Genomic DNA, 14,771 nt, shown 5'->3' on the forward strand with positions numbered 1-14,771 from the left:
TAAAGTCGCTCAATCATGTCCGACTCTTTGCGACCCCATGGACTGTAGCCTACCAGGCTCCTCTGTCCATGGGATTTTCCAGGCAATAGTACTGGAGTGGATTGCCATTTCCTTCTCCAGGGGATCTTCCCGACCCAGGGATCGAAGCCAGGTCTCCCGCATTGTAGACAGACGCTTTACCGTCTGAGCCACCAGGGAAGTCCTAATATTAATCTCTGTAAATGTAATATTTTAATGTACATATGAAGTTGTGTTTCCTTTATTAATAGTTCTTAGCTTACATTTGGAAAAAACATGAAATTAAATAATTGAAATGTTTTCTTTTCTCTCTTTCAGAAATCAAGGAAGGACCGAGGTAAGATTATTTCTATGGAAATTTTATTTAAAACACAAGATTATTTTACTATGCATTAGGGTTAGTAAAAAGAGGGTAGTGTTTGCTCTGGAAAACTCCACATGAAACTGGTGGCTGGTCAGGAAAACATAGTAGAGTGTAAATGCCGCTCTTGTGTGAGTGAATAGGCTCCTTTCTAGTTGCTCATACTTAGCATTTTTCTGCTTTGACTTAAATATCCCCTCTCTTAGTACTATGAAAACTAGTATTGCTTCAGTAATACTTTAACATTATTTCAGAATGGCAAATGTATTTGACACAGATTTTTGAAGGCCTTAGATTTTGACCCATTGAGTCTAGGACATAATTTGTGGTACCTGTCACATACTAGAGAGATACTTAAATAATACTTCCTAGTCTTTCTATGTGATTGAGAGATCAGCACTTTATAAATCCCTTTGATGAAAAATGTGGGGAGATATGGTAAAAAGCATTTTGAAAGATTGGGTCTTTCAAAAAAGACCTACTGGGTCTTTTCATTCTAAACCTCAATATTGAGTTATCCTTATACATATTTAGTTGTATTTGTTGAAATATTTGAAAGTAAAACAGCACCATGTACTCATATGGTAGTCATTGGATCTAAAAAAGAAAGCCATCCTCTGCTTATGGGAGTGTTTAAGCTTTCTGAGTAAATAGATCTCTTCCCCCTGCTTCAAGCAGTTGCTTTCTTAATACTTACTGTTCACTCATTCAGCAAATACTGGTTTTCTTCTGTGTGCCGGGCATTTTGCTCGGACATGGGTAGATGAACAAATGGATGGATGGATAGTTCTGTTTGTATATCCATCCATCCACCTAATATTTATTTAATGTATTTACGGGTATAAATATAACAAGACATGGTTCCTTGACCGCAGATACCTTAGGGAAACAAGTTACTTCTGTTTTACAAATAGAATTTTTTCAGCTGTAGACTAGAGGAAACATTTGAAAGCTATCTTTATAATGGTAGATTAACCCCATTGTTCAGACAAATAGGAATAGATTTATGACTAATTATTAAAGCTTATTTGATAAATTTTTTTAAAAGTGCTTCATAAAATGATTGGAAAAGATTCACATTAAAATATTTGATTTATAGTCACAGTTTCTGTACAGATACTTTGAATACAAAAGTATATTGTAATAAGCTCTCGTTAATGTGTCTACTAGGTTTCATTTACTTTGAATGAGGATCTTGCAAATATTCATGATATTGGTGGAAAACCGGCTTCAGTCAGTGCTCCTAGAGAACATCCATTTGTCTTACAAAGTGTCGGAGGACAGACATTAACCGTGTTCACTGAGAGTTCCTCAGGTGAGTGGGCGTAGAATCATTTAAATGCAATTCCTGGACGTGTTGTGTAGATTCTCTCTCTCCACACACTCTCGAAGGTCATTACCAGGGCTGTTCCACCTATGGTTCTGTCTACCTCTAATTCACATCATGGTACTTCTCTGCTCGGTGCTCGAAGTCCTTTCCTGTGATTGATGAATTTTTGATTGTTACTGGAAGGGTTTAATTTCCATTTGGGGCATGAAGAAATAGAACAAAGCAGATGGAAGAGTGTGGTGCATCAAGCTGTCTTCTAGGATGTTGAGGAAACAGTATTATGAGTTTTGCCAAGATAAGGTCATCCTTGCCTGTTTTGGTAAATTGATATTCAGCAACTGTAAATTGTGTTTTAAAAAATACTGCTTAATACTAGGGAGTATTTAGTCAAAATATAGGAAATACTTTGGCTCTTGTGCGCTTTCTGTATTTCTTAATGCATAGGGATTGACTTCTTTTAATTGATATTGACTTCTAAGAAGCTTTGCATGGTTTTAAATTTTGTTTGTTTGCTCTTAAATGTTTTAATAGCTCAGTAAAAGGGGAGCAGGTGTTTCAGTTTGTGAATTAAATATAGAGGGGACTTTTTTGGTGGCGTATGTAAGAGTGTATGTTCATTCTCATTGTTTCTTGGTTTTTAAGCTTCACTGAATTTGCAATACTACTAGTAAAGCAACAGGCTACCTCATTTTAACAGAACTAATTTCTCATACCTAATTCAGAAAGTTTATTTGGTTGTATAAAAGAAAAACATGCATGGTTTGTTGTATTTTCATTAAACATTACAAAGAAAGGTATAAGAAATTATATGTTAAGAACATTATTGTTTTAACAGAATATACAGTTGATCCTTGAAAAATGGGAAGGTTAAGGACACAAACACTCACAGTTGAAAACACAGGTATAGTTTACAGTGGGCTCTTCGTGTCCAGGGTTCCTCCATGTTTGTAATTGTGTGTGCTCGAAGTCAGCAAGTATAGATTGAATAGTACTGTGGTTTTTACCATTGAGAAATATCCGCATTTAAGTAGACCCTTGAAGTTCAAACCCATGTTCTTCAAGGGTCAGCTGTACTCCAGCAAAGTTTTGTGGTGTCGTAGATTGCCAATATCTGCATAAACTGATGTCAGAAAATCATTGGGGTTTTTTTCCCCCTTGGATGTAGAATTTAAAAAGTGGTAAATTGTAAATTTTCTGTCATGTGGTTTAAAGTTAAGGAAGGTGAAATTGTTATTTACTCAGTTGTGTCCAGATCTTTGGGAGCTCATGGACTGTAGCCCACCAGGCTCCTCTGTCCATGGAATTCTCCAGGCAAGAATACTGGAGTGGGTTGGCATTCCTTTCTCCCAGGGATCAAACCTTGGTCTCCTGCGCTGCAGGCAGATTCTGTACCATCAGCCACCAGGGTTTGTTTTATTTCATTATTCTGTTGCCATAATTTTCAGTGTAATATTGCTGGAAGTAGAGAACGTTAAACATATGCATTTTCTCCTGGAGAAGATTCAGCCATTCAACAAAAATTTATTGTGTGGTACGTTGTGCAGGGCACAACATAGGCGCAATTAGTCACCAACTGGTTGGATTTAATAAGACCTGTCGAACCTGTGAGGTTTCCTTTACCTCTATGGTTGTTCCTGGAGTGGAAGAGGCGTGGCACCAAAATGATAAAAAGGAAGCAGTCTGAAAAAAAAGCCTGAGGTGGGGAAACTTGTAATTCCTTGGTAGAAAAAGGCACCCTGTTTCAGATTTTTTACCTTTTATCAGGTTGGTGGTTTTTCTGAAGTATAACTCATTGCTGGTACTTACACAAAAGACGGTGATTTAGAAAGCTGAGGTTTATTATCGTCAAAATTAATCTTTCGTATTTAATCTTGTAAATCCTTTCGGTAGTGTTGTGCTCTTTCTGAACATGTTGTATTCACATTTGGGGTTACAGTGTACTCCAGAATATGGCTTTATGAGGATTATCTTGCCAGGAATATGGAAAAGGATCAAGATTGTCCTTCTTCTGGAGTTTGTACAGTATGTTCTTTGTAGAACTGTGATAATGCAAGTGAGGTCTATGTTGCCATTAGATGGTGCACACTCCAAGGCAAGTCTTTGGTGCCTAATGTCATTTGTTCTGTCTCATGTCATTGTTCCCTAACTCTCTTTGCACCTTTCTTTTTTTCTACATATACTTTTTATTTTATTTGGCTGCATTGGGTCTTAGTTACAGCATGTGGGGTCTAGTTCCCTGACCAGGAGTCTAACCTGGACCCTCTCTATTGGGAGCACGGTGTCTCAGCCACTGGACCACCAGGGAAGTCCCTCTTTGCATCTTTCCGTGGTTTAATTTCCTTGAGGACAAGGGTGGAAGCTGGAGGCTATTGCAGTAATCCGGGGAAGGCATGACAGAGATTTGATCAGCGTGGTAACAGTGACAAAGGTCTAGTCTCTCACCTGATATCCCATCCCATCCTTCGTTGTCTTAACAGACAATCCACTTGGATTTCTCATCACCTGAAATGCAGAAGATACAAAATCAGATTGACTTCTTCATTCCTTTATTCTCCACATGTCCGTATCTCTGTCAGTGATACATCGTTCTTCTGTTCTGAGCCTCCTCTGACTCTCACATTCAGTCAGTTGCTTGTTAGGTTATTTCTATAGTAGAAATACACATTTCCTTCTTGTTTTTCTTTTTTTTTTTATTATTCGTTTTTATTCATTTGGTTCTGCCAGGTCTTAACTGCGGCTCTTGCGGTGTGTTTTAGTTGTGGCCTGTGGTATCTGGTTCCCTGACGAGGCACTGAACTTGATCCCCCTCCATTGAGAATGCGGAGTCTTAGCCGCTGAATCACCAGGCATGAACCGAGTACACATTTCTTGATACCGTTTATACCGTCCTCTGAACACTTCAGCCGTCCTCTCTACCCTCCAAGCTGCTAGAATCCCTTCTCCCTCCCCAGAGCCTCCCGACACTGCTGCCTCTCCTTCTTCCCTTATTTTTCTCTGCCAGGGATTTGTTTGCTTTTTATAGTCGTAACCAGCTTTCCCTTTATGACTCCAGTCTTTGTTGATTCTTCCTTCATCTAGACTTTTATGGCAGTAAGGTTTGTATTACTCACTTTGTCCCTGAATTAAACCTTATGGGCAGGGGACCATGTCTCATGCTTATTGCCAGAATGTCTCATATAGGACTGAACACAGCACTTGGGCTCGCTAAAGCAAATACGTATTGAAATAGTTGATTTTCTCCTAAGTATTACTGGTATTCTAAAGGTACTCCTTAGACTGGTTTTAACTGATATGGCTTGTTAGTGACAAAGGGTAGATTTTCTTATTTCAAAGTTAAGTCTTAAGAACCTTGAGATTCAAAATTGAATATTAAATTCCTTTGTTCCCTACGTTATTTCTTGCTCATTATATTTTTATTTTGGCACGAATGATTCTTTTACTTTTTCTTTGCCAGTCAGATTAGTTCAGTGCTGTGTGATGTGACACTTGGTTGACCACTAGACACGTTATCATATTGCTTGGTGCATTTCCTGTGTGTTGAGAATCAGTTATATAATTTTCAGAGGTTTGAATTAAGCTTTATGTGTATCTGTGTGTGCTTTACAGCATTCAAACTACAGCTGTTTTCTTTTGTTGAATTTTTTTCTTATCACTGCTTTTACATGATTTTTGCTGTTGTGTAAATTATCACCGTCTGCATATTGCTAGTTGCCATTGCAGTAGAACTCTGAGTTTTTTTTTTTTAAGTATAGTTGATTTACAGTGTTGTGTTAATTTACAATGTTGTGTGTTAATTTCTGCCGTACAGCAAATGATTCAGTTATATACACATACATTCTTTTAAAAATTCTTTTGGTTTATGGTTTATCATAGCTGCATGTGCTGTACAGTCAGACCTTGTTTATCACTTCTATGTATAATGGTTTTCTGTGTCTGTGAGTCTCTCTCTGTTTTGTACATAAGTACCGTATTTTTAGATTTCACGTATAAATGATATCAGGTGACATTTGTCTTTGACCTGCTTCACTTAGTCTGATAATCTTTAAGTCCATCTGCGTTGCTGCAACTGGCATTATTCCATTCTTTTGGGGCTGAGTGGTATTCCACTGTGCATGTGTAAATGCTGCATCGTCTTCCTCCATCCATTGGTGGACATTCAGGTTGTCTCCATGTCTTGGCTATTGTGAGTAGTGCTGCTCATAACTATTCGGTTTAGGAAAATTGAAGGAACTTTTTGTTAATGTTTACATCTTTTTTGTCATTAAGCAGTGATAGTTAACAAACGGACAACCTATTGTACACTTATTTTGTCCACTGTGTTGAGTACTCCTTAGCAACTGTTTCACACAACAAGCCTATGAGGTGGAAACCACTGTCATTTAACTGATGAGAGAAACAGGCTTACTTAGGATATAATTTGACCAACATGCAGCTGGTAGACCTGTGCCCTTAATCATCATACTGGTGGTTTTCAGAGGGTAGGTGCAAAATTAATTTTGTGAGTAACTGACAGCATTGAAAAAAAGAAAGAAATTGGGAGGAAAATGAACTTTTATATTTGGGAACATTTCAAACACATGCTGAAGTAGAATAATATAAACTCACCCAGCTTTTTTAAGGTGCTGTTGGTGATTAAGAGGGGCTTTCCAGGTGACTCGGTGGTAAGGAATCCACCTGCCAAGCAGGAGGTGTGGGTTTAATCCCTGGGTCAGGGTGATCCCCTGGAGAAGGGAATGGCAACCCACTCCAGCATTCTTGCCTGGGAAATCCCATGGACAGAGGAGCCTGGCAGACTACAGTCCCTGGGGTTGCAAAGAGTCAGACACGACTTAGGGACTAAACAGCAGCAGCAGTGATTAAAAACAAATTACTTTTGTAAAAAGATAGTTCCCTTTTTTCAAATATGTTTGCACCCCTCATTGTCCTGCTGCATTTTATTTCTAAGCCTTTATAAAGTCTATAAATCACTGTGATTTTATCTAAATGATACATTGCTTCACTTATTATAAACCTCAGTTCCTTTGTAAATTGCCTATTGGGTTTGTCCTGCAGAAACAAAAATAATCTGTCTGATCATTGTCTGCAAATTATGAGTATGTTTTTAATCTGCCACTTTCCAGATACAAAGCTGTGTTTATATATTATGTAGTGCAGTGATTTCCACCTGGGAGGCTGCTTTGCATCATCTAGAGACATTTTTGAGGACTTACTTCCTTGGTGGCTCAGTGGTAAAGAATCCACGTGCCAGTACAGGAGCTGCAGGAGACTTGGGTTCAGTCCCTGGGTCAGGATGTCCCCCTGGCGATCGAACTGGCAACCCACTTCAGTAGTCTTGTGGAGAATCCCATGGACAGAGGAGCCTGGCTAGTTACAGTCCATGGGGTCACAATGAGTTGAACATGACTGAGTGACTTGAGCACGCACACAGAGACATTTTTGACTGTCACCCTGGGTGCGTGTTCCTGGCATGGAATAATTGGGGGTGTCATCAAACAGCCTGCTGTGCACACAAACAGCTCCTTGCAGCACAGATCTGTCCAGCCCAAAATGTCAGTAGTGCCAAGGATGAGAAACCCTCCTCTTGTAGAAAAGAAGGTGTTATTATAAGTGGACCACCTATTTGGTATAACTACTGGTGAGATTAAAGTTATAAAATAAAAATGTTTGTTTTTTTTTGACGGAGCCAATGGGAGTGATGAGAACCTGTTCACCTCCCCAGTAGCTGGTTTTTTTGTTCTCCTGTTCTTCCCCTGCCCCTCCTCCTGCTGCTGTTTTTATTCCTTTTGACTTATCAGAAGAAATTTCTGTGCTTTTAGGGGACTGCTCTTGAGGTTTTAGCTTAACTTTTAGTTGGAGCATTTATTCTGTTTACATTTAAGATAACTGTCAATGTGTGTATTCCTATTGCCGTTTTCTTAATTGTTTGGGGTTTGTTTCTGTAGGTCTTTTTCCCCCTTCCTCTTTCTTTCTCATCTCTTGTGTTTCCCACCTAGAGAAGTTCCTTTAGCTTTGTTGTGAAACTGGATTGGTGGTGCTGTGTTCTCTCAGCTTCTGCTTGTCTGTAAAGCTTTTGATTTCCCCATGGAATCTGAATTGAGAGCCTTGTGGGTTGATTGCTCTTGGTTGTAGGTTTTTCGCTTTCAGCACTTTAAATATATCCTGCCACTCCCTTCTGGCCTGCAGCTTAACTTTTCATTGTGGAAAAAAAATTTAAGCATATGCGAAAGTAGAGAAATAGTATAGTGAAACTCCATGTGCCTGTCATCTAACTTCGGACTTCAGCATTTGGTTGGTCTTGTTTCAGCTCTTCCCCAGCCACTGTTCTTTGTACCTCACAGGGTCATTTTAAAGACAGCCTCACACAACATATCATTCCACCCTTAAATTCTTAGTACAAGTCTCCATAAGGATTCCTTTTTTAAAGATACATAAGCACAGTAGTGTTATGGTACCTAAAAAAAATGGGCATTAATTGCAAAATACCATCATAGATGTCACCAGTGGAGACTGTTTAATGCTCTTGATTAATCGTCTTTCTTGATTTTTTTCCCCCTCTTTATGTTCTGTTTTCTGATTTATGGTTCAGCTGTATGTGAAATCACAGTGGTTTGCAATTTTATAGCCTACGTTATCCACTTGAACAGGTACCACTGGAGAAAATACAATTCATCAAGTCATTTGTATTACTGCGAAGGCATGGAGCAATCTTTCTGCAAAACTGTTTGAGGAATTTGGCTGACAAAGAAGTGACAGAATAGAAAATCATTTTTAGAGCTGTATGTACCAAGGCACCGATGTGAAATTTGTAACACTGTTGGAGGCGAAAATACTTAAACGATGTTTACTGAATGTCATGCATTATTCTCAGATTGCATAAAATGTTAACAAATACATACATTTAGAAAGAAAAAGATCTTGTCAATGCAATATGACCAAACTCTAAAGAAATAGAGGGCTTGTAAAAGAAAAGTTAACAATAAAATAGAAGCAGTATAAGAATTTATATGATGACCAGACTAAAAGTGTTACTAATTCAATATGGTTTCTTTGAGTGGGGAATGTACTAGTGTATCTCGGTAAAGCAGTAGGGACATACAGTTTGTATATAAAGCTCAATTTAAAATGTTACTTTCTTGTTTATTTCTTTAAGCATAATTTTACTTATTCCCTCGCTGGCTGTGCTGGGTCCGTGTTGCTGTGCGGGCTTTCCTCTAGCTGCGGGCAAGCAGGGGGCTGCTGTCCAGTCGTGGTACGCAAGCTTCTGTCTGTGGTGGCTTCTCTTGGTGCGGGGCACAGGTTTCAGGGCACGCGGGCCCCAGTAGCTGGGCTCCCAGGCTCTAGAGCACAGGCTCACTAGTTGGAGTGCGTTTGCGTAGTTGCTCTGAGGCACGTGGGATCTTCCCGGATCAGGGATAGAACCCGGGTCTCCTGCACTGGCAGGTGGATTCTTTATCACTGAGCCACCAGGGAAGCCCTGGAATGTTAATTTCTTGAAAAATTAAAGAAATTGATCACAAAGAATAGAGAAACCAATTTCATCTAGGTCGAATTTAAGTTTAAAATAAACCTCTTGAAAGTTAGGTCAGTTTATTTGTCTTTAATGCAAAATGACTTAGTAAACGTTTTAAAATTCTGGAATAAAACCTCATTCCTCCATGTTTATACCAACTTGTTAGAAATAGGCAGCTGTGGCCTGGCCAGAGGTGAAGCACTGATAGAGAGCCAGTGTGCTTTTTGAAAGACTGTTTGAAAGGAAATTCAGCTGAAGCCTTCTTTAAAAATTTATTTTAAGGACGGTGTGTGTGTGTGTCAGTCGCCAGTCTCTTGCTTGTACTGTGTCATTAGCTGTTCCAGAAGAAGAGGGTTGGGGAGCCCTGCAGACACATACTGTTTTCACATTTTTTTCCTTTTCCTTTAAAAGAGCTTTTCTGGAGAATATTTTATGGTTGGAAGTTGTAGCCTTCTCCTGCTCACAGAGAAAAAAGCACACCACCCAGGGTTATTTACAGCTTTGGTTTCTTTTCTGTAACTACACACAACTTCATGACTGTGAGGATTTGGTAGATTTTTTTCTTACTTTGTAACTTGTTATGTATCACAGCTAAACAGTTTTTTGAGAAGAGCCCCTATATTGTTCAGCAAAGGAAAAATATCCAGTGATTTGGAGCGGTTCTCAATCTCTTTTCTGCGTCTTCTAGGTGAAGGGTGATGTTCCTTACATTCCCAAGTTAGGGACAGATTGCTGTGGTTTAGGAATTGTGGCATATGTGTCATAGATGCTCTGGGTGCTCCCCCAACCCCACGACCCGTCAGCCCTGGCCGTTCTGGGCACACTGGCCAGTGTCTAAACCTCAGCATCTCTCTGTGTCTCTGCTGGCCGGGAGGGTGGGTCAGAAATGACAGGGTGTCAACCCACACTCTGGGAGCCAGTATTGGAAAGGACTGGGTGAGTGAACACCCAGCCCGCTTAGTGCCCAGGTAGGGTAACCCTGGGCACGCGCCCTGCGCTGTCGCACAGAGTTCTTCCGCACGGCGGCCGCACCCGTCCTCAGTGCTGTGCAACTGGTACCTGTTTTCTAGATGCACCTCTTCAACGACTTCTTTCCCCTTCCTGTCTCTTTTCTTCAGTCCTCTTCCAGTGTTTCCTGGGATCACCTGACCAGCAAACTACTTGGAAGCCTTTGGAGCTTCTGGAGGAAATAGTAACCAAGATACTAACCAAGATAGAGATAGTAAACTGTAGCTCTCTCTTTATTCGAGAACTGAAAATGACGTCTTTATAGGGGTTACTTGGCACCACCCCCCTGCTTTGACCGTGCTGCTCGGTTTATGGGATCTTAGTTCTCTGATCAAGGATTGAACCCATGCCCTCAACAGGGAAAGCCTGGACTCCTAACCACTGGACCACCAGGGAATTCCCTGGCGCACATGCCTTTTTAAAAAATCATGGGCCAAATGTGGTATTATAATCCTTTTTAAATTAATATCATACTTCGCAACTGACCATGTATACTCACACTAGTATTTTTGTGAGAGTTCTGGTGTGTTCTCTGATCCTCAGCCCTCTCTCTTGGAGGGTCTGTGCATCCGAGAGATTTTAGACCCTAGTGTGTTTTCTGGGGACACCACACATGAAGCAGACTCCAGTCGGCCCAGATGTCCCAAGGCTGAGGTTCAGGAAGGTTTTACCCAGGAAGTCGAGGTGCGCTTTCTGGCCACATCAGTTTTCCCGTGGCTGTGTCACTGCCTCTAATCACCGCCTGTTTCTGCTGCTGTCCCCGTCAGTGCCGGCTGCCAGTCTGGCCACTGTCGTCTCCCTCGCCTGCCTCTGCTCCACCAGGGTGACGGTCACGCTGCTGTTGCCTCCACTCGGCTTCTACCCTATCTCCCCGCAGGCCCCGGGGATTCTGTGCTGCTCACCCCTGCCCTTCTCTTCACCGGGACTCTTCTACTTCCCCTCTGAGCTGTGGTTGTGATGCTGGTAAAGTTTGCTCAGGTGCTGCTGCCTCGCCTCTGTTTTGGATTTCAGCACCCAGTTTTTCATTTATGCAGTTTCTCTGTATTCTCCAGCTTTTTGAAATAACTACTTCAAAGCCACAGACCTTTCCCATTAGAATATAATTTACTCAGGAAGACAGTTGCAAGGGAAAAACAATACACAGTATCTCATTATCGGAAAAAAACTATCATTTGTTGGGGACAATTTTATTTCAAGACTGTACAATTCATGAAAAGTAATTCAAATAAATTAACTGCATCACTGATTCAGCTGGCATTCACTTTCCACCAAAGCCTGTACTTGCTTCAAAGTCTTGTCAGAAAAGAATATTAAAAGATGTTAAGTGGGAGAAAGAGAAATTAATTGGAGCCTGTGTGATAACTTCACCAGACTATGTGTCTCACAAAGATAACCACAGTCTCTCTGTTTAAAAAAAAAAAAAAAAAGGAAGAAAAGAAAGATAAATAAATAAAATACTGGAACCATGACCCATGACTCTGGTTGATTTCTTAACATGTTATTAGTTGTTTAGAAGTTTAATGTTTCTGATATTGTAGTATTTCTAAATGGTACTGGTTATGTCAAGTAAGACTTATGCTTGAAAGATTAAAAAAAATGTGTATTAGGAAGGAAACAAAGTTACTCAAGATATGCAAGCGATTAGTGTAGACAATTCAGTGTTGAATCTGTGAATTCAAACAGCTTACCTACTAGTGTTTTCTGTTTTGATCTCAGTTGTGTTTACATGAATATATTCACTTTGTGAAGACTCCTCAAAGCTGGAAATTTATGATTTGTGTACTTTGCTTCATTAAAAATTTTATTACCAGAGAAGGCAGAAAGCACAAGAAGAAAACACAATTGTCTAAAAAAATCCAGCAGCCAGCTCTCTTGGTTGGTTCAAAAAAGTTAAATCACAGGTGTTAAATCACATTGCGTTAGTTTGCCAGGGCTGCCGTAACAAAATGCCATAGACTGAGTAGCTTAAAAAACACAGTTACTTTCTCACCGTTCTGGAGGCTGGAAGTCCAGGATGAAGGTGCTGGCAGGTTTGATTTCTTCTGAGGCCTCGCTCCTTGGCCTGCTGACGGCTGCCCCCTTACTGCCTCTTCACACGGCCTTCCCTCTGCACACATGCACCCCTGGTGTGTCTCTTTGTGACCGTTTCTTGCTGTAAGGACACCAGTCACGTGGCCCACCCTAGCTCTCGAATGCAGTAACTGTGGAGCTGCAGTGTAGTGTCTTCGTCTCCGTCTCGGTTTGGTTTCTCCAGAAGCTCACCCTGTGGGTTATGGGACGACACTTGGTCGGGAACCCGAGCATGCCTGCGGCGCAGGGTGATGTCTGCCGCGTGGTTCACGTGTCGCTGAAAAGTAGTGTGTACTTGAGTCGGTGGAATCATACTGGCTGAATTTATAGAATTAGGGGTGCCATTTCAATGGCAGTTTTCTCACAGTATTAGTGGAGAGGGAAATGCCTGTCGCCCCAGACCATTTCTGAATGGGAATGTGTGTAATGCGTGTGCACGTGCGTGTGCGTGCACGCATGCACATGTGCAGGGTTGTGGTAATGGAACATTGGTTGGAAGAGACCTTATTTCACTAATAGAGGTAATTCTGACATTCAAAGATGGTGGCTCTGCTGCACGGTCAAAAGGAGAGTATACTGATACAATAAAAAGTCATAGACTGAAGGGGAGTTATAGTCCTAGGCCAAAGGTGTTTTAGGACAAGATATTCAAGGATATATTGGTTCATTATTAAAGTAAAATAGAAACCAGCAAGCTTTGGACTGTTGAAACTGCTACCTCCCAGCTGTGATATCTTTTACCTTGGAAAACATGGCTCTTGTCACCCTTTTTTTGTTTGTTTGCTTTTTAGTTAAATTTCAAAGGTAGAAGAGGAAGTGCTTAAAGATTATCAGGTCCAGCAGTGAACTCACAAATTGCTGTGTGTTACGGCTACTAGGATAGAAAAGCCTGGCAGGCTGCAGTCCACATGATCCCAGAGTTGGACACGACTGAGTGACTAACACACGCACACGGCTACTGAGACACTGCTGGTATGACAATGAACCCACCTGATTTTATTTGGCTAGGTTTTGTTTTTGTTTTTTTAATGAATACTGAGATTTTAGACAAGGCATTTCTTCAGAGGACCAGGATAGTAACCATTATTCCTTATTATACTTAGCTGTTTTGCATAATTATTTTACCTGCCCCATCTCAGAAAACATATGGATTGGAGACTGCCTAATTTTAGTTCAGTCTCTTTTTTTGAGGCAGGGAAATTGTTCTGAATGCCTTTGAGCAGTAGAACTGGAGACCAGTTTTTGTTATTCTGTGTCCATCTCCTTCCTGCCATGGAAAGAAGTGAAGAGATAAGTAAAAAGCCAAGTTGTATATCTTTGGACATAGGACAGAATGATAATAAGCACTGTAGTTTTTGCTCTAGCAGTCTGGATAAAAGTGAAACGTATTTAAGTGATTTGGGAGATCCTGTCAGACTATTCGTTTTGCACCTCTGGAGTAAGAAACGCTGTAAATTTTCCTTTGTATCTGAAGTTAGGGGAGATTAAAAGAAAAAATTCCTGGAGAGGGAATCTTAATATTCCTGAAGCTACCAGACCCATCTTAGGGGTGGAATTGTATAGTTTATTTGGCTAGGGAATTAAGAAATTAGACAGTGAAGACTAACAGGGTGTTAATGTAACTGTGACTTAGGGTGAAAAGCACTGTGACTCACTGTCTAAAACATAAGGGTGTGTGCATGCGCGTGCTCAGTCATGTCTGACTCTGCAGCTCCATGGAATGCAGCCCTCCAGGCTCCTCTGTTCATGGAATCTTTCAGGCAAGAATACTGGAGGGGGTTGCCATTTCCTCCTCCAGGGGATCTTCCTGGTCCAGGAATTGAACCTTCATCTCTTACATCTCCTGCCTTGGCAGGTCATGCTTTACCACTAGCGCCACCCAGGAAGCCCATGTATAGCCTGTAAAAACTCATCATTTGTACACTGCTTCACAGCATACTTTTGCAATACTGTCACATGATCCTCAAGAATGCTGATAGGAAAAATTAATCACCCAAGATGGGTTAAGTGGATTTAATTTGACCACCTACTGTGAGATCATTATTAGACCTGAGCCCTGGGAACTGAAATGTTTAGAAAAGACACACAGTTCTTTATAGATGCTAACACAGAGTTAGCATCTATAAAGGAGGTGGTAGGGGTGGTGGCTCACTGGCAACAAAAGAGAAGATGCAGCAAATTATCTGGGATGAGAGAAGCTTCGCCAGGAACCCAGCTTGAGTTAAGACCTGAAGTATTAGTTGGGGTTCTACTTGGGCAAGCGAAGCATGCCTGTTGCCTTCAAGCAGCATGTGTGGAGGGTTGAGAGCAAGATGGGGTTGAAAATTTCCAAGTGTAAAAGGATGAGGCACAGAGTGAGGAGAGTTGGGACTAGGTGTGCATGCCCATCAGAGTGACAGTGGCCTGAGCTCTGATGACGACTGCTTTTCCCTGCTCTGCTAAAGGGAAATGGTAGTTCCTAGAAGTTTGTGAAT

General features: G+C 40.9%; 1 protein-coding gene across 2 annotated transcripts in view; it reads left to right on the forward strand.

The window, feature by feature from the left end:
- GTF2F2 (general transcription factor IIF subunit 2) overlaps positions 1–14,771 on the forward strand; it is a 136,215-nt gene that overhangs the window by 22,641 nt on the left and 98,803 nt on the right. For both annotated transcript variants that reach the window (XM_005213597.5, NM_001038064.1), the window contains 2 exon segments: positions 337–355; positions 1,550–1,694. In XM_005213597.5, coding sequence (XP_005213654.1) covers positions 337–355; positions 1,550–1,694 — 164 coding nt within the window.

The sequence above is a fragment of the Bos taurus genome, chromosome 12 (assembly GCF_002263795.3).
Source record: "Bos taurus isolate L1 Dominette 01449 registration number 42190680 breed Hereford chromosome 12, ARS-UCD2.0, whole genome shotgun sequence".
Taxonomy (NCBI): Eukaryota; Metazoa; Chordata; class Mammalia; order Artiodactyla; family Bovidae; genus Bos; species Bos taurus.